Source organism: Oncorhynchus keta, chromosome 1 (genome assembly GCF_023373465.1).
Source record: "Oncorhynchus keta strain PuntledgeMale-10-30-2019 chromosome 1, Oket_V2, whole genome shotgun sequence".
Taxonomy (NCBI): domain Eukaryota; kingdom Metazoa; phylum Chordata; class Actinopteri; order Salmoniformes; family Salmonidae; genus Oncorhynchus; species Oncorhynchus keta.
In genome coordinates, this window is record NC_068421.1 from 21,545,707 (window position 1) to 21,572,614 (window position 26,908).

The 26,908-nt window shown below is 43.5% G+C and overlaps 1 protein-coding gene across 2 annotated transcripts in view; it reads left to right on the plus strand.

The window, feature by feature from the left end:
• LOC118394592 (CUE domain-containing protein 1-like) overlaps positions 1–19,138 on the plus strand; it is a 56,597-nt gene extending 37,459 nt beyond the window's left edge. Inside the window, exons 2-11 of one of the 2 annotated variants that reach the window (XM_052518570.1) lie at positions 5,368–5,469; positions 6,727–7,365; positions 8,110–8,237; positions 9,207–9,333; positions 9,477–9,747; positions 10,084–10,155; positions 16,227–16,316; positions 16,464–16,557; positions 16,736–16,858; positions 17,014–19,138. In XM_052518570.1, coding sequence (XP_052374530.1) covers positions 7,054–7,365; positions 8,110–8,237; positions 9,207–9,333; positions 9,477–9,747; positions 10,084–10,155; positions 16,227–16,316; positions 16,464–16,557; positions 16,736–16,858; position 17,014 — 1,218 coding nt within the window. In that variant the 5' untranslated portion in view covers positions 5,368–5,469; positions 6,727–7,053 and the 3' untranslated portion in view covers positions 17,015–19,138. The remainder of the gene's footprint in view (positions 1–5,367; positions 5,470–6,726; positions 7,366–8,109; positions 8,238–9,206; positions 9,334–9,476; positions 9,748–10,083; positions 10,156–16,226; positions 16,317–16,463; positions 16,558–16,735; positions 16,859–17,013) is intronic. The other variant, XM_052518571.1, reaches the window with a different exon arrangement.
• Positions 19,139–26,908: the final 7,770 nt, after the last annotated feature.

Consider the following 26,908-nt stretch of genomic DNA (forward strand, 5'->3'; position numbering starts at 1 on the left):
CTCTTGAACTTACAGAAGGTAAACATTTCTCCAAAAGGAAATACAGTACCTTGCGAAAGTATTCGGCCCCCTTGAACTTTGCGACCTTTTGCCACATTTCAGGCTTCAAACATAAAGATATAAAACTGTATTTTTTTTTGTGAAGAATCAACAACAAGTGGGACACAATCATGAAGTGGAACGACATTTATTGGATATTTCAAACTTTTTTAACAAATCAAAAACTGAAAAATTGGGCGTGCAAAATTATTCAGCCCCCTTAAGTTAATACTTTGTAGCGCCACCTTTTGCTGCGATTACAGCTGTAAGTCGCTTGGGGTATGTCTCTATCAGTTTTGCACATCGAGAGACTGACATTTTTTTCCCATTCCTCCTTGCAAAACAGCTCGAGCTCAGTGAGGTTGGATGGAGAGCATTTGTGAACAGCAGTTTTCAGTTCTTTCCACAGATTCTCGATTGGATTCAGGTCTGGACTTTGACTTGGCCATTCTAACACCTTTCCATTGTAGATTTTGCTTTATGTTTTGGATCATTGTCTTGTTGGAAGACAAATCTCCGTCCCAGTCTCAGGTCTTTTGCAGACTCCATCAGGTTTTCTTCCAGAATGGTCCTGTATTTGGCTCCATCCATCTTCCCATCAATTTTAACCATCTTCCCTGTCCCTGCTGAAGAAAAGCAGGCCCAAACCATGATGCTGCCACCACCATGTTTGACAGTGGGGATGGTGTGTTCAGAGTGATGAGCTGTGTTGCTTTTACGCCAAACATAACATTTTGCATTGTTGCCAAAAAGTTCAATTTTGGTTTCATCTGACCAGAGCACCTTCTTCCACATGTTTGGTGTGTCTCCCAGGTGGCTTGTGGCAAACTTTAAACAACACTTTTTATGGATATCTTTAAGAAATGGCTTTCTTCTTGCCACTCTTCCATAAAGGCCAGATTTGTGCAATATACGAATGATTGTTGTCCTATGGACAGAGTCTCCCACCTCAGCTGTAGATCTCTGCAGTTCATCCAGAGTGATCATGGGCCTCTTGGCTGCATCTGATCAGTCTTCTCCTTGTATGAGCTGAAAGTTTAGAGGGACGGCCAGGTCTTGGTAGATTTGCAGTGGTCTGATACTCCTTCCATTTCAATATTATCGCTTGCACAGTGCACCTTGGGATGTTTAAAGCTTGGGAAATCTTTTTGTATCCAAATCCTGCTTTAAACTTCTTCACAACAGTATCTCGGACCTGCCTGGTGTGTTCCTTGTTCTTCATGATGCTCTCTGCGCTTTTAACGGACCTCTGAGACTATCACAGTGCAGGTGCATTTATACGGAGACTTGATTACACACAGGTGGATTGTATTTATCATTATTAGTCATTTAGGTCAACATTGGATCATTCAGAGATCCTCACTGAACTTCTGGAGATAGTTTGCTGCACTGAAAGTAAAGGGGCTGAATAATTTTGCACGCCCAATTTTTTTAGTTTTTGAATTGTTAAAAAAGTTTGAAATATCCAATAAATGTCGTTCCACTTCATGATTGTGTCCCACTTGTTGTTGATTCTTCACAAAAAAATACAGTTTTATATCTTTATGTTTGAAGCCTGAAATGTGGCAAAAGGTCGCAAAGTTCAAGGGGGCCGAATACTTTCGCAAGGCACTGTATGTGTTGATATTAGTTGGCAGGGGTCTTTACTTCAACGTTGTGTTTTTAATGTATTCTGGTACATAATTTCAGACTTTTTCTTATAGATGTTTTCTAAAGACCCCTTTCCAAGACCAGAAATCAAAGCCTTTGCTTCTTTTTAATTTTTAGTGTAGAATTTTTTTGAAAAAGTACACAGTACGTTCGGAAAGTATTCAGAACCCTAGACTTGTTCCACTTTTTATTACATTACAGCCTTATTCTAAAATTGATAAATGAAACATTTTCCTGATCAATCTACACACAATACACCATTATGACAAAACAAAAAGTGTTTTAGAAATGTTTGTTCATGTATTAAAAACAAATATTTTATTTACATGAGTATTCACACCTTTTGCTATGAGACTGAAACCAGGTCTGCAGCATTGAAGGTCTCCAAGAACACAGTGGTCTCCATCATTCTTAAATGGAAGAAATTTGGACCCACCAAGACTCTTCCTAGAGCTGGCCGCCCGGCCAACCTGAGCAATCGGGGGAGAAAGGCCTTGGTGAGGGAGGTGAACAAGAACCCGATGGTCACGTCGACAGAGCTCCAGAGTTCCTCTAGAGGTGGGAGAACCTTCCAGAAAGACAACCATCTCTGCAGCACGCCACCAATCAGGCCTTTATGGTAGAGTGGCCAAACGAAAGCCACTCCTCAGTAAAAGGCACATGAGAGCCCGCTTGGAGTTTGCCAAAAGGTACCTAAAGGACTCTCAGACCATGAGAAACCAGATTCTCTGGTCTGATGAAACCATGATTGAACTCTTTGGCCTGAATGCAAAGAGTCACGCCTTGAGGATACCTGGCACCATCCCTACGGTGAAGCATGGTGGTGGCAGCAGCATCATTGTGTGGGGATTTTTTTTTGTGGGGGGGGGGGATCGAGACAAATATGAACGGAGCAAAGTACAGAGAGATCCTTGATGAAAACCTGCTCCAGAGCACTCAGGAACCTCAGACTGGGGTGAAGGTTCACCTTCCAACAGGACAATGACCCGAAGCACACAGCCAAGACAATGCTGGAGTGGCTTCGGGACAAGTCTCTGAATGTCCTTGAGTGGCCCAGCCAGAGCCCGGACTTGTACCCGTTCGAGCATCTCTGGAAAGACCTGAAAATAGCTGTGCAGCGACACCCCCAGATCCAACCTGACAGAGCTTGAGAAGAATGGGAGAAACTCCCCAGGTACAAGTGTGCCAAGCTTGTAGCGTCATACACGAGGCTGTAATCACTGACAAAGGTGCTTCAACAAAGTACTGATTTAAAGGTCTGAATATTTTATACTTTATATTTTCTATAAATTTGCTGTAATTGTTAACCTGTTTTTGCTTTGTCATTATGGGGTATTGTGTTTAGATTGATGAGGAAAAAAACATTTGAATCAATTTTAGAATAATGCTGTAACGTAACAAAATATGAAAAAATCAAGGGGTCTGAATACTTAACGAATGCACTGTATATGCCTTAATTTCTCAAACATGTATAGACTCTTAGTTTCATTTGACTCCCAATTTGATATACGCCTATCGGGGGTTTGAACAAAAATATTTTCCAATCATTTCGTTCTGAACAGAACCATTTTATTTTTTATGAACTTTTTGTAGTTCATAAATCCAATGTGAAACATGATTACTATAGTATCCTTAACTAGCTTTAAAAAAGTTGATCCATTCTTCTCTAATTAAACACCTCTCTCCCTAATTTCTGAATCACGCTTGTGACATGTCAGAAATCTACGGTAACCAACACTTCGGAGGGGGAGGGGCATGTAACTAACGCGCGCACACTGGCAAAGATTTCCAGCTGTGAGGCAGACACTGGAATAAGTTTGTGAGTGGCAAATGATGGCTTTGCATGGGCGCATTGTTGAGATTTTTGTGGGACTGGAAAAAAAATGCCTAGAACATAAAATAAAGTTAATAACCGGTTCCCTTGCTTTTAACAGTTTTGTTCCGGAACAGTATAGATCACTTTTTCCTTTCCAGGTCTGATTCTGTTAATCGAATAATGTTTCTGTTCTGTTCCTTTATTTGTTGGTGTTCATGGGTCCTGTTAAATGGAGTGGGGTGGGGGCGTGGCAGAGGAGAGCAAAGTGAGGGGTGGGGGCGTGGCAGAGGAGAGCAAAGTGAGGGGTGGGGGCGTGGCAGAGGAGAGCAAAGTGAGGGGTGGGGGCGTGGCAGAGGAGAGCAAAGTGAGGGGTGGGGGCGTGGCAGAGGAGAGCAAAGTGAGGGGTGGGGGCGTGGCAGAGGAGAGCAAAGTGAGGGGTGGGGGCGTGGCAGAGGAGAGCAAAGTGAGGGGTGGGGGCGTGGCAGAGGAGAGCAAAGTGAGGGGTGGGGGCGTGGCAGAGGAGAGCAAAGTGAGGGGTGGGGGCGTGGCAGAGGAGAGCAAAGTGAGGGGTGGGGGCGTGGCAGAGGAGAGCAAAGTGAGGGGTGGGGGGCGTGGCAGAGAGGAGAGCAAAGTGAGGGGTGGGGGCGTGGCAGAGAGGAGAGCAAAGTGAGGGGTGGGGGCGTGGCAGAGAGGAGAGCAAAGTGAGGGGTGGGGGCGTGGCAGAGAGGAGAGCAAAGTGAGGGGTGGGGGCGTGGCAGAGAGGAGAGCAAAGTGAGGGGTGGGGGCGTGGCAGAGAGGAGAGCAAAGTGAGGGGTGGGGGCGTGGCAGAGAGGAGAGCAAAGTGAGGGGTGGGGGCGTGGCAGAGAGGAGAGCAAAGTGAGGGGTGGGGGCGTGGCAGAGAGGAGAGCAAAGTGAGGGGTGGGGGCGTGGCAGAGAGGAGAGCAAAGTGAGGGGTGGGGGCGTGGCAGAGAGGAGAGCAAAGTGAGGGGTGGGGGCGTGGCAGAGAGGAGAGCAAAGTGAGGGGTGGGGGCGTGGCAGAGAGGAGAGCAAAGTGAGGGGTGGGGGCGTGGCAGAGAGGAGAGCAAAGTGAGGGGTGGGGGCGTGGCAGAGAGGAGAGCAAAGTGAGGGGTGGGGGCGTGGCAGAGAGGAGAGCAAAGTGAGGGGTGGGGGCGTGGCAGAGAGGAGAGCAAAGTGAGGGGTGGGGGCGTGGCAGAGAGGAGAGCAAAGTGAGGGGTGGGGGCGTGGCAGAGAGGAGAGCAAAGTGAGGGGTGGGGGCGTGGCAGAGAGGAGAGCAAAGTGAGGGGTGGGGGCGTGGCAGAGAGGAGAGCAAAGTGAGGGGTGGGGGCGTGGCAGAGAGGAGAGCAAAGTGAGGGGTGGGGGTGTGGCAGAGAGGAGAGCAAAGTGAGGGGTGGGGGTGTGGCAGAGAGGAGGGCAAAGTGAGGGGTGGGGGCGTGGCAGAGAGGAGGGCGAAGTGGGGGGTGGGGGGGTGCAGAGGGGTGGGGGTGGTGCAGAGAGGAGGGCGAAGTGGGAGGGGAGAGGGGTGGGGGTGGGGGCAGTGCATAGTGGGGGTGAGAGGGGAGGCAGTGCATTGAGGGGGTGAAGTTGCAGACTCTGGCTGTGCTACTGCTGCTGCTGGATCGGGCCTGGCACTGCCATGTGGGTTGGGCTGGCACTGGATGCATTGTTCCCCCCAGGGATTTCTCTTCCCAGCACTACAGTGACAGAGCAGAGGGGGAGAGTAGTGATAACTATTAGCTAGGGCATCGAAAGGACCTTCCAGTTCCTCTCAGAGGACTCTTACATTTTTGGAATTCTGTTTTTTTTTTCTCCCTCCATGGCCTCTTTCTTGTAATGGAAACCAGGATGAGGAAAATCCAGGCACTCAGAGACGACTCCTGGCTATCGTCCCAGTCAAGGATTCTGTAAACTCTGCTTTGTTTCAGCTGTGGAGAGGTAACCTGAAGGTAAAGGATCTTATGTTTCCTATTCTAATGTTTACTAGATAGATTTGTGTGGTGATCGTCCTCCCCCAACTGCTTGGCACATGGATTAATAGCATCTGTTAGCAGCAGCTTGGCCATCCATCCTACTTTCTCTGGACTGGATGTGTGTAGGGCAATATTTGGGTTCCTCCTTCAGGCCTAGTTGGCAGGACATTTGTCCCTCTATGACACTTACTTGGCTCTGAGAGAAAGAAACAGGCTTTGTTTTACAAGAAAATGGAAAGAGATGCACTCTGCAACTGTTCATCTTGGCCTTGTAGCTTTGTTGGTGAGTTGGAATATAGGCCTATAATGTGATTCAAAATATGGAATTCCCCTACAGTGCTGGCATGCAAAGTTTCACCGTGACATTCAAATGCCAATTGTTTAGTCTGCAGACGTTATTTGGGTTGCCATGGTAACACAGGGGCCTAGCCTGGAAAGGTTGAGCAGAAAGGCGGAGTGGGGACACTGTCCATCTTTCGCCCTGAGACACCATCTCGGACAAGGCCATGTAAAATCTTGTCGAACCATGTCAGTTTTCCCAATTGTGTTTCAATGGCTCTGTGGCTGCAGCCTTTTAGCTAATATTTGAAATAAGCCTAGGTGATTTATTCTCAGTAGAGCCTAGGTGTTTGTTAAAGGAAAAATCAACTGTGCGTATTACAGATACAGTTGGGCAAAAAAGTATTTAGTCAGCCACCAATTGTGCAAGTTCTCCCACTTAAAAAGATGAGAGAGGCCTGTAATTTTCATCATAGGTACACTTCAACTATGACAGACAAAATGAGAAAATACATTTTTATTTATTTATTTGCAAATTATGGTGGAAAATAAGTATTTGGTCAATAACAAAAGTGTCTTAATACTTTTATATACCCTTTGTTGGCAATGACAGAGGTCAAACGTTTTCTGTAAGTCTTCACAAGGTTTTCACACACTGTTGCTGTTATTTTGGCCCATTCCTCCATGCAGATCTCCTCTAGAGCAGTGATGTTTTGGGGCTGTTGCTGGGCAACACGGACTTTCAACTCCCTCCAAAGGGTTGAGATCTGGAGACTGGCTAGGCCACTCCAGGACCTTGAAATGCTGTCATAGTTGAAGTGTACCTATGATGAAAATTACAGGCCTCTCATCTTTTTAAGTGGGAGAACTTGCACAATTGGTGGCTGACTAAATACTTTTTTGCCCCACTGTATGTTAGCTTTTTGCTAACCTCCCTCCTTATCTCCCTCTCAGGCATTGACTGTTTTGGACCAGAGATTCCGGTCCCCGTACCAGAAACTTGTGACGGGACGGAGGAGTGGACACAAAATAAGAACCCTCTTCGCTACAGCCAGCCGTGTTGGATGCAGCTGAATAACAAGCTGAGAAAAAGAAAGAGCATTGGACTTTCCTGCTCCATTCAGAGGACTGCCATCCATGTGGTGCTATGATGAGACTGTGAGTCAGGAGAAACACAATCAGACGGGAGCAGATTGATAGAGGGAGAGAAAGAAAGGTAGAGGAGTGAGTGTCAAGGTGCCCTCTTGACCCCAAGGTGATAGCACCAGTCAAGGCAGCAGGATGACCAGCCTGTTCAGGCGAAGCAACAGTAATGGAGGCTCCGGTGGAGGAGGAGGAGTAGGTGGTGGTGGTTCTTCCCCAGGAGAGCTCAACAACAGCCGGCCTAACCGACAGGTGCGGCGTCTGGAGTTCAACCAGGCCATGGAGGACTTCAAGATCATGTTCCCCACCATGGATTACGAGGTCATTGAGTGCGTCCTGCGCTCCAACAATGGGGCGGTGGACGCCACCATCGACCAGCTCCTCCAGATGAGCATCGACGGAGAGGGATCGGATGACAGCTCTGACTCCGATGATAGCATCCCACCAGAGGTCAGTCAGTGCAGGGTCAAGGCTTCCACATGTTTTGCTAGGCGAACCGAACAAGCGTGCTCGCGTAAGTCCTTAAAATATCTTTGCTTAAACTAGAATAAACCGGCAATAGTACTGTTTGTCCATCTTGAGATGCCATAGTGAAGACCCTTACCAGCTGGTCAGTGCCTGCTCCGAGTACGCTTCCTGGTATTCTGTCTGGCCCCGCAACGTTGCGAATGTTAACCTGTTTAAAGATCTTACTCACACGGGCCTCCCGAGTCACGCAGTGGTCTGAGGCACTGCATCGCAGTGCTAGAGGCGTCACTGCAGACGCATGGGACTGCCAGCCGTGATCGGGAGTCCCATAGTTAGAGGAGGGTATGGACAGACGACGCTGGGCCAATTTAGACCTTTAAATAGGTTAACATTGGCATGGTCACAGGGCCAGACGGAATGTCTCTCTCTCTCTCCCCTCCTGTTCTTGTTGTAGTCTAGGTTTTAGTCAATAATAAATAATACATTGTGTCACAGTACCACACATAAAGAAGGAACTGCAACCCATGTCATCTCACTACAATATAAATAGTAAAGTAGTGCTGTTTTGTGGGCTCCAGTTACCTTACCAGACACTAACCCCCCAACCAGCTTCTCTCTTAAAACTTTAATTATTTATCTTACTGACATGACTGATTTGAATGGGTAAATGTGTATTAACGTTATTGGGACATACTCTCTCTTGGTCTCCTCCATTCCCTGGGCTAGATTCTGGAGAGGTCATTAGAACCTGATAGTTCCGACGAGGAACCTCCCCCCATTTACTCACCGCCCACTTATGACATGCACATCTACGACAGGAAGTACCCCGAGGCCCCGCCCACTCCACCACCCAGGTAAATTGTCATACTATCACAGGAGGCTGATGGGAAGAGCTATAGGTGAACAGGCTCATTGTAATGGCTGGAATGGAAAGATTGGAGTCAAACACGTTGTTTCCATGTTTGACATGTTTGGTACCATTCCATTTATTCCATTCCAGCCATTACAATGAGCCCTTCCTCCTATATATGCTCCCACCAGCCTCCTCTGTACTATACTATACAGTTCAACAGATCTACAAAATGCCCAGAGAAGAGTTTAACCCATCAGTCATCTGTCTATGGTAATTCTTTAATTATGTATAGAATATGTGCATCTGGAACGTGAACACTGATTACTTTATGAAAGGGAGGAAGGAGGGATGCATGTTTTAAAAACCCCGACAGGACCTTTGGTTTGCATGCAATCCCCTAGCCTGTACTCTATAAAGCCCAGAGGAACAGAGGAAGTGGTCCTATGGGGCCCTGGAATTTATATGCTCAGGCCTGTGGATATCACAGCCGACCACATGCTGTTATAGTTTGTCAAGGTTCCACCTGGTGGCCATTTTAAGAACTGTGCAATGCTGTCTCAAGTGTGTGTGTGTGTGTGTGTGTGTGTGTGTGTGTGTGTGTTTCTCACTGGACCAGTTTATAACAAAAATCCATGTAATTGAATTTGCTTCAAGCCCCATTGTCCATGATTTATGATTCAAGACCATGTCCACATTTGCTCTGCTTCACACCGCCAGCTGGGAGATTCACAGTAATTGACTTTTTGGACTGTACAAAGTGGTGTGTTAAATGTGGTGACTGCTGCTCAAAGGGGATTTTATTGTGAAGACAAACAGGCATGAATTATTATTTGTGTTTTCATGCATTGCTTACTTTTCACAGCATCAGTACACAATGTATGATGTGTGCGTTTAGTTTAGTTCTAGTGTGACATGGCATATGAACCTCTCTCTAGTCTGACCTTAACCTTTTGACCCTTGTCTGACCTAGGTTTGAGGCCCAGCTCCCGCCAGGTCACCGGCAGGTCCGCAGCTACAGGAACTGGAATCCACCGTTGCTTGGCAACCTGCCAGATGATTTCCTGCGGATCCTGCCACAGCAACTGGATAGTATACAGGTACACAGTGGATGTGAAGAAAACCACAAACAAAAAAATGCATTAGCATTATGACATTATCATTAACAGCAGGGCGACATCCTGCTTACAGAAATCAATTGCAACTAAATGAAAACTCTCTTTCTCCATCTCTCCTCCTCTAGGGCTCACAGAACAGTCTGTCCCAGCCTTCTTCTTCCTCCTCTCTGTCCTCCATCGTCCAGCAGACAAACCAGGGCGGTGTCTCCAAGCCAGGGACTGGTGGAGCCCTAGGGGCACCTGGAGGGCCCGGGGGCATGGCAGGGGTAGTCACGGAGCAGGAGCGTAAACTGAAACAGTACCTGGATGATGAACGCATCGCTCTGTTCCTCCAGAACGAGGAGTTCATGAGGGAGCTGCAGCGTAACCGCGAGTTCCTTGTCGCCCTGGAGAGAGGTGTGTGTCATGCAAATGCATACATGGTCACCTGCATGATATACTTTAACACACAGAATACATGTTCAGGACACAGTAGGCAGTAGTCAAGTTTATGCTTTCTACAGAGCGAGTCAGCTACGGAGTGAGTCAGCGAGTCAGCTACTGTTGAAAATGCTCTTCTCTCTTTCATGCTATGCTCGTTGCAAAGTACCTTGTGTATCTCATGATGCTTCATCCTACAAAAGTTTAACTTTGGGAAGCATGTCCCACTTTCATAAAGGTTTCTTAATAATAGATTAGGTTCTGCTATGTGTCCCCATATTGTGTTATAACATCCAGCTTTCTCTGTTTTAGATCGCTTGAAGTACGAATCAAAGAAATTCAAGTCCAATCATTCATCCTCTTACATGGAGAATTCCACAGCAGGTAGATGTCATTCATCCTCTTACATGGAGAATTCCACAGCAGGTAGATGTCATTCATCCTCTTACATGGAGAATTCCACAGCAGGTAGATGTCATTCATCCTCTTACATGGAGAATTCCACAGCAGGTAGATGTCATTCATAAGCTTCACCAGTAAGTAAGTGTGTGTGTGTGTGTGTGTGTGTGTGTGTGTGTGTGTGTGTGTGTGTGTGTGTGTGTGTGTGCTATTCAAACACCCAATAGGCCTACTCATATGAATGACTTTGGGTTTATTTTGATAACGTCCCTTTATCACATCCAATATCTAGCCAACAATATTTATCACTCACTACCACTGGGTATGGTGAATGCTTCTCCAAGTAGAAGATAAATGGCTTTCTCTGGAGTGATTCATTTAGTATTTTATTAGGATCCCTAAACAAAACGCAACAAATAAAATGCATAATATACATTACATCATTTTGTTATTTTATTTATTTATATTTTAATTTTTGTTTATTTAGTACATATTTTCTTAACCAACAATGCAGTTAAAAAAAAAGAGTTTAAGTAAGCATTTCACAAATAACATTTGATTTGATTTTGCTTTGATAATACAATACAAAATATATATTTAAAAAAAAATGTAAGTCTCCTTTAAAGTCAGTTGTTTTTATTAGCTTGGTTTTGCTAGCTTGAGTTACCTTGGGTGACAGAGAGTTCCACATAATCATGGCTCTATTTAATACTGTGTGTTTCCCAGCCTCTGTTCTGGACCTGGGGACTGTGAAGAGACCTCTGGTTAAATGTCTTGTGTTGTACTGATGAGTGTCTGAACTGTGTTTCCCAGACTCTGTTCTGGACCTGGGGACTGTGAAGAGACCTCTGGTTAAATGTCTTGTGTTGTACTGATGAGTGTCTGAACTGTGTTTCCCAGCCTCTGTTCTGGACTTGGGGACTGTGAAGAGACCTCTGGTTAAATGTCTTGTGTTGTACTGATGAGTGTCTGAACTGTGTTTCCCAGACTCTGTTCTGGACCTGGGGACTGTGAAGAGACCTCTGGTTAAATGTCTTGTGTTGTACTGCTGAGTGTCTGAACTGTGTTTCCCAGAGCCTGTTCTGGACCTGGGGACTGTGAAGAGACCTCTGGTTAAATGTCTTGTGTTGTACTGATGAGTGTCTGAACTGTGTTTCCCAGACTCTGTTCTGGACCTGGGGACTGTGAAGAGACCTCTGGTTAAATGTCTTGTGTTGTACTGATGAGTGTCTGAACTGTGTTTCCCAGCCTCTGTTCTGGACCTGGGGACTGTGAAGAGACCTCTGGTTAAATGTCTTGTGTTGTACTGATGAGTGTCTGAACTGTGTTTCCCAGCCTCTGTTCTGGACCTGGGGACTGTGAAGAGACCTCTGGTTAAATGTCTTGTGTTGTACTGATGAGTGTCCCACTGTTTGAACAGAGTTTGTGACCTTTAACCCATTAACACCTCGCACAAAGACCAATAGTGATACAGTCAACTTTGAGCCAGTAGAGATTGACATGCATAGCACTGACATTTGCCCTCCGTGTACATTTGCCCTCCGTGTACATTGATTTAGATTAAAACAGAGCAGCGTCTTATCATGGACAGACCTCTTCCCATTTTAGCAGCCATTGAGCATATACAGTGCCTTCGGGAAAGTATTCAGACCCCTTGACTTTTTCCAAATTGTAGATGGGAGAACCATCTCTGCAGCACTCCACCAATCATGCCTTTATGTAAGGGTGGCAAGACAGAAGCCACTCCACAGTAAAAAGCACATGACAGCACACTTGGAGTTTGTCAAAAGGCACCTAGAAGACTCTTTGACCATGAGAAACAAGATTATTTTTCAGCGGCAGGTACTGGGAGACTCGTCAGGATCGAGGGACAGATGAACGGAGCAAAGTACAGAGAGATCATTGATGAAAACCTGCTCCAGTGCGTTCTGAACCTCAGACTGGGGTGAAGGTTCACCTTCCAACAGGACAATGACCCTAAGCACACAGCCAAGACAATGCAGGAGTGACTTCAGGACAAGTCTCTGAATGTCCTTGAGTGGCCCAGCCAGAGCCCGGACTTCAACCCGACCGTACATCCCTGGAGAAACCTGAAAATAGCTGTACAGCGACGCTCCCCGTCCAACCTGACAGAGCTTGAGAGGATCTGCATAGAAGAATGGGAGAAACTCTCCAAATACAGGTGTGCCAGCTTGTACCGTCATACCCAACAATGCTGTAATCGCTGCCAAAGATAATTGAACAATGTACCAAGAAAAGGGTCTGAATACTTATGGAAATGTTATATTTTCATTTTTTTATTTGTAAGAATTTTCAAAAATTTCTAAAAACCTGTTTTTGCTTTGTCATTATGGGTTATTGTGTGTAGATTGAGGGGGAATAGAATACGTTATCCATTTCTGAATAACACTTTAACGTAACAAAACGTGGAAACAGTCAAGTGGTCTGAATACTTTCCGAATGCACTGTATAGTAAGTAGGCCTAGCCTATAGAAAGCTGATGAGATCCTTCTCTTTTAAATAGAGGCCATCAAAACTCTGTTTTCTGCGTATCCTATAGAAATGTTGCGTGAACTAGTGGGCTCTCATTAAGTGTTTGATTAGATTTTCTATTACATTTCCATTGATGTCGGAGTGATTAGAGGGACAATAGAGTGCAGTTTGCAAGTTTGGTAGGCTACTAATGACCAGCAGCTTCAGAGCTTGGAGAAGCCTAATTACTGTGATTAAGCGGTCATGTGGAATTTGACTTCCGTCATGACTCGTGACCGCCGGGGTGGTGGTAATACGGTCACCGTAACAGCCCAAGTCCTGCCTAAGTTTTCAAATCTTGTCAACAAAAAAGTTCTTAAAGTGGTTGGCAATATCAAAGGGTTTTGTTATGAACAAGCCATCTGCCTCAGTGAAGGATGGAGCGGAGTTAGCTTTTTTTTTGCCTAGAATTTCATTTAAGGTACTCTAGAGCTTTTTACTATCATTCTTTATATAATTTCTCATTTATATATTTTTGAAGTAGTTTTTTGGGGGGGTTGATCATCTTTAATATTGCAGATGGCGTGGTTGTTGCTTTCATCAATGTATATATATAAATATATATATATTACATTGATGAAAGCAACAACCACGCTATATATATATAAAAAAAGAAACGCCCCTTTTTCAGGTCCCTGTCTTTCAAAGATAATTTGTAAAAATCCAAATAACTTCACAAGATCTTCATTGTAAAGGGTTTAAACACCGTTTCCCATGCTTGTTCAATGAACCATAAACAATTCATGAACATGCACCTGTGGAACAGTCATTAAGACACTAACAGCTTACAGACAGACTGCAATTAAGGTCACAGTTATGAAAACGTAGGACACTAGAGGCCTTTCTACTGACTCTGGAAAAACACCAAAAGAAAGATGCCCAGGGTCCCTGCTCATCTGCGTGAAGATGCCTTAGACATGCTGCAAGGAGGCATGAGGACTGCAGATGGGGCCAGGGCAATAAATTGCAATGGCCATACTGTGCAATTTGTTCCAGTCATTGGCAGCAGAGAACTGGAAGGAAAGGCGGCCAATTTGGAGATGGCTTTGGGGGTGACCAGTGAAATATACCTGCTGGAGCGCGTGCTACAGGTGGGTGCTGCTATGGTGACCAGTGAGCTGAGACAAGGCTGGGCTTTACCTAGCAAAAACTTATAGATGACCTGGAGCCAGTTTGTTTGGCGACAAATATGACGCGAGGGCCAGCCAACGAGAGCATACAGGTCGCAGTGGTGGGTAGTATATGGGGCTTTGGTGACAAAATGGATGGAACTGTGATAGACTACTTCCAATTTGCCGAGTAGAGTGTTGGAGGCTATTTTGTAAATGAAGGATCGGTAGGATAGTCAGCTTTACGAGGGTATGTTTGGCAGCATGAGTGGAGGATGCTTTGTTGCGAAAAAGGAAGCCAATTCTAGATTTAATTTAGGATTGGTATTGCTTCATGTGAGTCTGGAAGGAGAGTTTACAGTCTAACCAGACACCTAGGTACAGTGCCTTGCGAAAGTATTCGGCCCCCTTGAACTTTGCGACCTTTTGCCACATTTCAGGCTTCAAACATAAAGATATAAAACTGTATTTTTTTGTGAAGAATCAACAAGTGGGACACAATCATGAAGTGGAATGACATTTATTGGATATTTCAAACTTTTTTAACAAATCAAAAACTGAAAAATTGGGCGTGCAAAATTATTCAGCCCCTTTACTTTCAGTGCAGCAAACTCTCCAGAAGTTCAGTGAGGATCTCTGAATTATCCAATGTTGACCTAAATGACTAATGATGATAAATACAATCCACCTGTGTGTAATCAAGTCTCCGTATAAATGCACCTGCACTGTGATAGTCTCAGAGGTCCGTTAAAAGCGCAGAGAGCATCATGAAGAACAAGGAACACACCAGGCACTGTATTTGTAGTTGTCCACATATTCTAAGTCAGAACCGTCCAGAGTAGTGATTCTGGACGGGCGAGAAGGTGCGGGCAGTGATTGGTTGAAGAGCATGCATTTAGTTTTACTTGCATTTAAGAGCAGTTGGAGGCCACAGAAGGAGAGTTGTATGGCATTGAAGCTCGTCTGGAGGTTTGTTAACACAGTGTCCAAAGAAGGGTCAGAAGTATACAGAATGGTGTCGTCTGCATAGAGGTGGATCAGAGAATCACCAGCAGCAAGACCGACATCATTGATGTATACAGAGAAAAGAGTTGGCCCGGGAATTGAACCCTGTGGCAACCCCATAGAGACTGCCAGAGGTCCGGACAAGAGGCCCTCTGATTTGACACACTGAACTCTATCTGAGAAGTAGTTGGTGAACCCGGCGAGGCAGTCATTTGAGAAACCAAGGCTGTTGAGTCTGCCGATAAGAATGCGGTGATTGACAGAGTTGAAAGCCAGGCCAGGTCGATGAAGACTGCTGCACAGTATCATCTTTTATCAATGGCGGTTATGATATCGTTTAGGACCTTGAGCGTGGCTGTGGTGCACCCATGACCAGCTTGGAAACCAGATTTTATTAGCGGAGAAGGTACGGTGGGATTCTAAATGGTCTGTGATCTGTTTGTTAACTTGGCTTTCGAAGACTTTAGAAAGGCAGGGCAGAATAGATATAGTAACAGTTTGGGTCTAGAGTGTCTCCCCCTTTTGAAGAGGGGGATGACTGCGGCAGCTTTCCAATCTTTGGGGATCTCAGACGATACAAAAGAGAGGTTAAACAGGCTGGTAATAGGGGTTACAACAATTTTGGCAGATCATTTTAGAAAGAGGTTGTCCAGATTTTGCAGCTCTTTCAGATCATTAGCTATCTGGATTTGGGTGAAGGAGAAATGGGGGAGGCTTGGGCAAGTTGCTATGGGACATGCAGAGCTGTTGACCGGGTTATGGGTAGCCAGGTGGAAAGTACGGCCAGGCGTAGAAAAATGTTTTTTTGAAATTCTCAATTATTTAAGATTTATTGGTGGTGACAGTGTTTCCTAGCCTCAGTGCAGTGGGCAGCTGGGAGGAGGTGCTCTTGTTCTCCATGGACTTTACAGTGTCCCAGAACATTTGGGAATTTGTGCTATAGGATGCAAATTGCTTTCCTAACTGCTTGTGTATATTGGTTCCTAACTTCCCTGAAAAGTTGCATTTTCAGGGGGCTATTCGATGCTAATGCAGTACACCATAGGATGTTTTTGTGCTGGTCAAGGGCAGTCATGTCTGGTTACTACAGAGTTTGTGTCTAAACTTTTGACTGGTACTGTACATACACATATACATTTATATAATTTATCTTTGTTCTATAGTAATTTTAAAAACATTTAAAAAAATATTTTAAAAAACAAGTCTTAAAGTTCCCAGAGAAAATGTAACTACAGTTGTAGTCACCAATTAAGACTTTACAAAAATGGTTGAAGTAGATTGTTTGTTCACTACTCAGGTTCATTATTATATGTGAATGTGTGTTACTGCGTTAGTGTTTTCTTGTGTGATTCTGTGTGTGTGCATAATATGCTTATGTTTGTCTTTTACAACGAATTTCTTTGTTTCCAGGAGAGCACTGTGCTTCGAGGTCGATGGAGGCTTGTACTGCTGTGTCAGATGACGCCATGTTCAGAGACAAACTCAAACACATGGGCAAATGTAAGGCATCCTCTACCAGCAGGCCACTCAATACACATTATGATCATCCCCTGTCTCTCTCTGGCAGTGGCCAGTTTAACAAACTCAATCACTAGAACAGCATACTTTTGCAAACCCCCCGATATGGTTGTCTTCTCTCCCACCTAGCAACAAGAAAGAAGCTGTTTGAAATCGCCAGATCATTCTCTGACAAGACAAAGAGAAGAAAGTTAAAAAGAAGAACGCTCCTGAAGCACCAGTCGTATCCTTCATTGCCAATCGATACTAATTTCCAATCAGAAACATTGGATGTGTTCTGTTTTTGCAGTGATGGCTTTTTATAGAACTCAACGTTCAAGTACCACATACTGTATAATACAGATGCATATGTATCAATATCCAGGCCTTTAGGTGTTTCCCTTGACCATATCCCCTCTAAGACTGGGCACAGCAAACTCCACAGCCAACCTCCTGGAAGATGTGGAGGGAAGCCCAGAAGATGGCCAGCCCAGAAGATCAGACACTCAGGAAGATGATGTGCCACACAAGGAGCCGTTGTCATGGTGAAAACCTGTCTCCTTCCCTGTTGGAAATTGTATCACTTTACTCTGTGTCACTACTATAACCGCTCTAATCAAACATTATTGTTGACTTACATGCTTTGTTTATAGATAGGCCTTTTGGCTGTAATCTGACAAACATGTCACCTCCATTTCAGATTCTCCAAGGCTGCACCACATCAGGGTTTCCATGGTGACAGCAGAATGACCCATGGCTGGTGGCCACGCAATACTTTGGCTCTCTCCCCTAACACAGGCCAGCCAATCCCAGGCCCAGAAGTGACCTGGGACCACCCCCTCACCCAGGAGGAGAGGAAGCAGACTGCTACCACCTCTCCTTAACTCTGATTGTTCATAACCACATTGGATTACCATTATAATCTCTGTATTATAACTCTTCATTAATATATGATTTCACGTGTAAAGGGAAGATGCATTAGTCTTTTGACAGTTATTTTTTGTTGTTGTGTCAGCTCCCTTTAATCCCCATTGCAGAAGGCATGGCAGCCCTGCTAGTGATGATCTTAACATATGGACTCATCTAGTGTTACCACTCTAATCTCTTTGATATGGCTGGGGTAGGTCACTCTAGAGCCAAAGTGTGCACAAGCACCTCTGAAATGTCCCATAATAAATCATGTTCACTCACAGTACCCATGTGTTGCTATGCCCATTTGGTCACAGTTTTAAACAGACAGTAACCAGTGATGATGTGGCAAGTTTTCAACTAGAATCACAGCTCAATCCCATGTTTCCTGAAAGTTCAGGACACAGAAACAACTTGTAAACAGAGACTCTAACATTACAGTTGACTCCCCCTTGTAAATCTGGATTTGCCTCGGAGCAATTTGACAGCAGATGATATCATCAGAGACCTGTGTGTGTCAGTCAAGGGGTTGTTATTTAAGTTGCCCTGCTCAAATGTCAACAAACCCTTCTGTTGCACCCTCCTATATCAAAGAGGCATTCAAACCTGCCAAAAGGGTCACTTGTTCCAAGCGGGTCATATTTCATCCCATATTGTTATGTCAATGTGTAACTAAATGCCAAGTGTAACCTTTAATCCCATTTCAGGAACTCTGACAAACTTCTTAAGATTTCATGTGAACTGAAATATCCCTCAAGCTAACTGACTGCCATATCTCACTATTCTCATGTATTTTTCAATACAGCATTTATATACTAACCCTATTTCGTTGAGAGTAAGGAGGGGTGCATATTGCTGAATTCGTGTTATTAATGAGTACACAATAATATAACTAGTAGAAATATTTGATAAACAAATGTGCCAGTGATCTGTGCACATTGCTGATAAACATGTGTTTTATGTGGTGTAATGGGAAATGAACCGTTTGTAATGGGAAGTGTTGGGTATGGAGAGAGCAGAACATGATATGGACGATGCCTCTGTGAGGTGAGGACTGGCATTGATCTTGATTAGATGCTGTTGGGTGTATCGGTAGAAAAGAGGAGGCTGATGATGACCCAGCGCTGTGATATGAGTTTCAACAGACAGTCGAGCTAGATTTAAAGTCAACCCTTTGAGCCACTATCTGATTCGCAAGGTTTCACATTGATCCGTCACTTTCCCAACTATTGGAAATGATTACTGTCTTATTCTGAAGCCTTCTCCCAGAAGGGTGCTCTTTGTTCACGATCGTTAAAAAGGAAGGGACAGACTGGTGTAGGAAATATGGTGGCAACTCTCTCCACCATGCTTATAAAAAAATCTGTTTTAAAATTGATGCATAAAAGTGAGCAAGCCAAGTAAGTGCACACTTTAGGGAGAAGGGTGGGGAATTGGAACACCAATTCATTCACTCTACCTTCTTAAATGAATTCACATGTAAATGTTTGATTTGCTACCTCTCAATCTAGATGGCTCCATGATTGAAATGTATGTTTTTACTATTGAAATTTAAGATTATTCAAATCACCCATTTACAGTTTTTCCTTGAGACATGTTTTAACCCTTCTCTGTCAGGATGTTGACAGAAGACCTCATTGGTGATAGGTCATGTGTTGTATATAAGGAGAAAGGTATGTTTGTTGAACATACGGAGTAAGTTTTGTATGTACAAGTATTGATTGTGTGAAGGGAGGCTGAAATCGACCCTTTCAGTGTTCTTTTTGAAGTCTTGATGTTATGGATTGGGTTTGGAATTTTGCCCCTTTGACAATTTCTGTCTGTTGTCATTTTCTTGTTTGTTAGTTTTGCTCTCAGCATTTCTCATATAGGTCTTCAAACTCTAAACATGTTTGCCAATAAAATGTGTTTATTGCCCTTGCCATAATGAAAAAAAATGGCCATAATGTCACTCACTCGTTTAAGCGGCAGATAGGGGGCGCCATTATCTAGCTTACTCAAACTGCCATCAGACTATCCCGACTTCATTGTTACTGTCATGCTATTCACATTAGTGGAGGCTGCTGAGGGGAGGACGGCTCATAATAATTGCTGGAATGGAACGATTGGAATGGCATCAAACACATAGAAACCATGTGTTGGATACCATTAAACTGATTCCGCTCCAGCCATTACCATAAGCCCGTCCTCCCCAATTAAGGTGCCACCAACCTCTTGTGATTCATATCCATATAGGTATTTCAAATGGGTATTTGTAATATATACTACCGTTCAAAAGTATGGAGTGACTTAGAAATGTCCTTGTTTTTGAAAGATAAGCACATTTTTTAAAATAACATCAAATTGATCAGAAACACAGGGTAGACATTGTTCATGTTGTAAATGACTATTGTAGCTGGAAACAGCTGATTTTTACGGAGTATCTACATAGGTGTACAGAGGCCCATTATCAGGAACTGTCACTCCTGTGTTCCAATGGCACATTGTGTTAGCCTTTTAAAATGATAAACTTGAATTAGCTAATTGATCATTAGAAAACTATTTTGCAAAGATGTTAGCACAGCTGAAAACTGTTGTTCTGATTAAAGAAACAATAAAACTGGCCTTCTTTAGACAAGTTGAGTATCTGGAGCATCAGCATTTGTGGATTTGATTACAGGCTCAAAATGGCCAGACCAAAGCACTTTCTTCTGAAACTTGTCAGTCTATTCCTGTTCTGAGAAATAAAGGCTATTCCATGTGAGTAATTGCTAAGAAACTGAAAATCTCGTACAACGCTGTGTACTACTCCCTTCACAGAACAGTGCAATCTGGCTATAACCAGAATAGAAAGAGTGGGAGGCCCCGGTGCACAACTGAGCAAGAGGACAAGTACATTAGTGTTTAGTTTGAGAAACAGACGCCTTATTTTCAGTCCTCAACTGGCATCTTCATTAAATAGTACCCACAAAACACCAGTCTCAACGTCAACAGTGAAGAGGCGACTCTGGGATGCTGGCCTCTAGGCAGAGTTCCTCTGTCCAATGTCTCTGTTCTTTTGCCCATCTTAATATTTCATCTTTATTGGCTAGTCTGAGATATGGCTTTCTCTTTCCAACTCTGCCTAGAAGGCCAGCCAGTTGAGGACTTGTGAGGCACCTGTTTCTCAAACTAGACACTAATGTACTTGTCCCCTTGCTCAGTTGTGCACCGGGGCCTCCCACTCTTTCTATTCTGGTTAGAGCCAGATTGCGCTGTTCTGTGAAGGGAGTTGTACACAGCGTTGTACGAGATTTTCAGTTTCTTAGCAATTTCTCGCATGGAATAGCCTTTATTTCTCAGAACAAGAATAGACTGACAAGTTTCAGAAGAAAGTGCTTTGTTTCTGGCCATTTTGAGCCTGTAATCGAACCCACAAATGCTGATGCTCCAGATACTCAACTAGTCTAAAGAAGGCCAGTTTTATTGCTTCTTTAATCAGAACAGGTTTCAGCTGTGCTAAGAAAATTGTTTCTTTCAAAAACAAGGATATTTACTGGATACTGGAGTGCTTTAATTTATTTCTATAGAAGACATTCTAATTCATATCTGCAGTAGCTGAGAGAGCATCTTTGATAAGACACAGGTTACGTTTGTTTACAAAAGCCTGTGACAGTTCACCCACTGACCAGTCAGCAGGTTTATGTCTGTCTATTACAACATTACATGATATCAGTAAGTCACCAAGTGCTTGCACTCCATTGGTCTATTGCTTAGTTTTGTTCTTTTCAGAAAAGAAAAGGGAAAATGTTTTTTGTATCTTCAGTTCCAGGCTTTTGACTGACATCTGAACACGAGTGCAGTTTTGTTATTGCACTGTCGAGGGCAAAACTCATCTGCATGGTTTTGTGACATGATTTCAAAATGGCTTGATGTTTGATGACTGCTCATAGAAATTTGTAGATACGTTATCCTCTCAGGGAAGCTCCACTCTTTGTCTTCCATTTCCAATTTGTGCGACTTGGTAAAAGCACAGTTAAGAATATGAAAAGGTATATTTAGGCTGGTAGTTTATTTCTTTATAAGCTTCAAATATCATGTTGGTGGCCAGACATGATTTCAAATGCATACTGGACCGGTCTGTGCGATAGACCAAAAAGCTGCATATATATTCTAGTTGTTGTACGGAAAAGAGCATACTCAAAATAACTTCAAACTTTAACGTTTTAACCTTTTCTGACCAATAGACATGCAGCACCACAAATGCTTGGTTAATTATGTTTTTGTTGAGATGTTTCTAAGTACAGATTATTTTATTGTACTGTGTGTGCCAGACAGGGTGATATGCTTCATTATGAATGTACATGAATAGAGATGAGGCCAGTAATAGCAGACAGCATGCTTGTTTACAATGCACTCATGAGCCTGCAATCTTCTATGGCTCATAATCCTATCATAAGAATGTATGCCATAGTTACTTTGAAGAACTACCACCACAGGCCTGATGGTTTTTAGTTTCGTATGGAACTCGGTGTGATCTGTGTGGCCTGTCCATAAACGACCCCTATAGCCTCTAACCTCCAGGCATTTTTGTAGATCTGTTTCTGGACAGGACTGTATAACTAATCCTACCAGTCAATGTAGGTCAAACCTATGAAAAGTGTTGCTCATTATCAAAACTGATACATTTCAAGAACTTGAGAATTTGTATGATTCAACATGTTTGTTTGTGTCATATTTTGGAAGGCCAAGGTCAGAAGCCAGTTTCTACCCACAACATATGTTTAAGGTTCTTTAAGTGATTGTTGTACTCAAGATTGATTTCTGGATCAGATTTTTCTTACACTTTATTAAGAAAGTTTCTTATAGCTATTGAAATAATCAAATTGTGGTGTACCCTGTCTGATGTGATTGTGTGACATTTGTAAAGATGTATTAACCGATTCTGCTCATTAAAGTTGTTTATCGATCCCTTAGACAAGATTGTCACAACTGACCAGTGAAAATGACATATCTCTCAACATCAGGTTCCTGATGAGGCCTTTCTCTTGGAAGAGAGAGAAAGATCTAGGACTTTCGTGAGCGAGATTTGAAGTGAAATGGTTCTCGCTAAGACAAAACATTTTGGGAATAGATACTAAATCAAATTTTATTTGTCACATGCGCCGAATACTTACAAACCCTTAACCAACAATGCAGTTTTAATAAAATTAGAGTTAAGAAAATATTTACTAAATAAACTTAAGTTTAAAAAAATACCCCATACTGACAAATATTATTTATTTATTTTTTGTTGCAAATGTATTCAATTTTTTTTTAATGATTTCACATTTACAGTGCCTTGCGAAAGTATTTGGCCCCCTTGAACTTTGCGACCTACCTAGGATAGGATAAGTAATCCTTCTCACCCCCCTAAAAGATTTAGATGCACTATTGTAAAGTGGCTGTTCCACTGGATGTCATAAGTTGAATGCACCAATTTGTTAGTCGCTCTGGATAAGAGCGTCTGCTAAATGACTTAAATGTAAATGTTTTGCCACATTTCAGGCTTCAAACATAAAGATATAAAACTATTTTTTTGTGAAGAATGAACAACAAGTGGGACACAATCATGAAGTGGAACGACATTTATTGGATATTTCAAACTTTTTTAACAAATCAAAAACTGAAACATTGGGCGTGCAAAATTATTCAGCCCCTTTACTTTCAGTGCAGCAAACTCTCTCCAGAAGTTCAGTGAGGATCTCTGAATGATCCAATGTTGACCTAAATGACTAATGATGATAAATACAATCCACCTGTGTGTAATCAAGTCTCCGTATAAATGCACCTGCACTGTGATAGTCTCAGAGGTCCGTTAAAAGCGCAGAGAGCATCATGAAGAACAAGGAACACACCAGGCAGGTCCGAGATACTGTTGTGGAGAGGTTTAAAGCCAGATTTGGATACAAAAAGATTTCCCAAGCTTTAAACATCCCAAGGACCACTGTGCAAGCGATAATATTGAAATGGAAGGAGTATCAGACCACTGCAAATTTACCAAGACCTGGCCGTCCCTCTAAACTTTCAGCTCATACAAGGAGAAGACTGATCAGAGATGCAGCCAAGAGGCCCATGATCACTCTGGATGAATTGCAGAGATCTACAGCTGAGGTGGGAGACTCTGTCCATAGGACAACAATCAGTCGTATATTGCACAAATCTGGCCTTTATGGAAGAGTGGCAAGAAGAAAGCCATTTCTTAAAGATATCCATAAAAAGTGTTGTTTAAAGTTTGCCACAAGCCACCTGGGAGACACACCAAACATGTGGAAGAAGGTACTCTGGTCAGATGAAACCAAAATTGAACTTTTTGGAAACAATGCAAAACGTTATGTTTGGCGTAAAAGCAACACCCTGAACACACCATCCCCACTGTCAAACATGGTGGTGGCAGCATCATAGTTTGGGCCTGCTTTTCTTCAGCAGGGACAGGGAAGATGGTTAAAATTGATGGGAAGATGGATGGAGCCAAATACAGGACCATTCTGGAAGAAAACCTGATGGAGTCTGCAAAAGACCTGAGACTGGGACGGAGATTTGTCTTCCAACAAGACAATGATCCAAAACATAAAGCAAAATCTACAATGGAATGGTTCAAAAATAAACATATCCAGGTGTTAGTATGGCCAAGTCAAAGTCCAGACCTGAATCCAATCGAGAATCTGTGGAAAGAACTTAACTGCTGTTCACAAATGCTCTCCATCCAACCTCACTGAGCTCGAGCTGTTTTGCGAGGAGGAATGGGAAAAAATGTCAGTCTCTCGATGTGCAAAACTGATAGACATACCCCAAGCGACTTAGCTGTAATCGCAGCAAAAGGTGGCGCTACAAAGTATTAACTTAAGGGGGCTGAATAATTTTGCACGCCCAATTTTTCAGTTTTTGATTTGTTAAAAAAGTTTGAAATATCCAATAAATGTCGTTCCACTTCATGATTGTGTCCCACTTGTTGTTGATTCTTCACAAAAAAATACAGTTTTATATCTTTATGTTTGAAGCCTGAAATGTGGCAAAAGGTCGCAAAGTTCAAGGGGGCAGAATACTTTCGCAAGGCACCGTACATAAGTATTCAGACCCTTTACTCGGTACTTTGTTGAGGCACCTTTGGCAGTGACTACAGCCTTGAGTCTTCTTGGGTATGACGCTCCTCTTAAACTATGTCAGATTAGATGTGGAGTGTTGCTGCACAGCTGTTTTCAGGTCTCTCCAGAGATGTTTGATTGGTTTCAAGTCCGGGCTCTGGCTGCGCCACTCAAGGACTTTCAGAGACTTGTCCCCGAAGCCACTCCTTTTATTTTTTATTTAACTAGGCAAGTCAGTTTAGAACAAGTTCTTATTTTGTAGGTGGGGATAAAGTGACTATGCATAGATAATAAATAATTGTAATACTCCAGGTTGCCATTTGATCAATTGTTCTGCATTCTAACGGCTTGGGGGTAGAAGCTGTTAAGGAGCCTTTTGGACCTAGACTCCCGTACCTCTTGCTGTGTGGTAGCAGAGACAACGGTCTATCACTTGGGTGGCTGGAGTCTGACAATTTTTTGGGCCTTCCTCTGACACCGCCTGGTATAGAGGTCCTGGATGGCAGGAAGCTTGGCCCCAGTGATGTACGCACTACCCTCTGTAGCTCCTTACAGTCAAATGCCGAGTAGTTGCCATACCATGCGTGATACAACCGGTCAGGATGCTCTCAATGGTGCAGTTGTATAACTTTTTGAGGATCTGGGGACCCATGCCAAATATTTTCAGTCTCCTGTGGGGGAATAAAGTTGTCGTGCCCTCTTCACGACTGTCTTGGTGTGTTTGGACCATGATTGTTTGTTGATGTGGACACCAAGGAACGTGAAGCTCTCAAACCGCTCCACTACAGCCCCATCGATGTGAAGGGGAGCGTGTTCAGCCCTCCTTTTCCTGTAGTCCACGGTCATACTATAGTGCACCGTTTGCACACTCCTGTAAAAGTTATTCCCATATTGCAAATGACCAATAACTTGCAACCTTGTAGAACTTGCAACCTTGCAACACATGCAAATGGCGAACGGAAGACAGGGTGGTGCGGCAGGTGCCGCTTCTCATTCGAATGCTGTAATTGTATCTAAACCATCAGGTGTACGCCGATCCCAGTTAAGTAACTCATGCAAAGAGTTAAAGCGCAATAATGCGTTTTATCTCCAGTACTCTGCCATGACTGTCAGTTATGTAGCTGCTCTACTGATAATCTCAGTGCGTCCTTGCTGGGATGACACAATCAGTCTACTACCGGAGAATATCAACACCAAACACAGTGGTTCACTGTTCCACGGGAGCGGACAGTACACAGCATACCATAATGTTCTGAATAATGGCCAAGTCTACCTCGCTCCTTATTCTACTGAACCGCTTAGGCGTAACAAACACAAGTCCAACATTTATCGGAAACTGTTAAACTACCTGTTCACTACCCTCCTGCTCTCCGGGGATGTACAACTCAATCCTGGGCCCAATATCACCGAGCCAGTGATACGCGTGGAAGGCCTCGTCCACTGGTCGTCGCCGCTGTGGAGGTGGGTGAGTGTTATGGTCCTATGGTTTCTCTCGACTCACCCGGCTCCAGGATAGATTTTGACTCTTCAAACATACCAGAGTCGCTATATGCGATCCCTGACTCTGCTTCTGGTACGCAAGCTATTTTAATTAGTTCCCCGCAGGCGGGAGGGATTGTTAATTGCGCTACCGAACTGCCCCTAATCAAAACGGCCTAAACCCAGCCGTCAGAAAACATCGACATTTTAACTTTTTTCAATTGTGTCAATCACTCTCGAGTCATCTGGGACCCACGAGCTAAGCCCAAGGGACTACTAGGGGGGCACTTGAACATTCGTAGTGTCATTCCAAAAAGTGATCAAATTCAACATCTACTCACAGACTCCAACCTTGACTTTCTCTGCCTCTCAGAGACATGGCTCCATAAACACTCTCCATATGCTGCTTTGATTGTGCCTGGCTACAATGTTTTCAGGAGAGACAGGGTTGAAGGAAGAGGAGGGGGTGTGATGATTTACATTAAAGAACATATCCGATGTAAACAAATTGAGTGGTCATGTGATAATGAACTAGAATGTATCGGCCTGAACGTTACACTGTCTCCCCAAATGTCTTTTACCCTCATTGGAATGTATAGGCCACCTTCCACCAAAAGTGTGTTTTTTGATCAGTTTAATACCATGCTTAGGGAATGTGATCTTGGGAAAGAGGTCATCTTAATGGGAGATTTTAACATTAATTATGAAGACAAGTGTTGTAGGAAAACCCTCAAACGGATCACTAATACCTTTGACCTTACACAGCTAGTTAAAGGGCCAACCAGGGTGACTTGTTGCTCTAAAACACAGATTGATTTGGTGTTCAGTAATAAACCAGAGAGAGTGACTAGATCATTCAATATGGTTACTGGGCTGTCTGATCATAATCTGACACTTATAGCCAGAAAGCTGTCTAAGAGCAGGTTTAACCTCTCTACTGTTAGAAAGCCGGATCAACTCAGAATACCTAAGAGTGAATTAAACTATTTTGAAAAAGCAATTAAGGGAATAAACTGGAATGATCTCTTGTCCTATACAGACGTGGAAGCTGATAGTCAGGTTTTTCTATCCACAATCCAGACTACAATAAATGGCTTCCTAAAGAAAATCAAATCCAAACCTGGC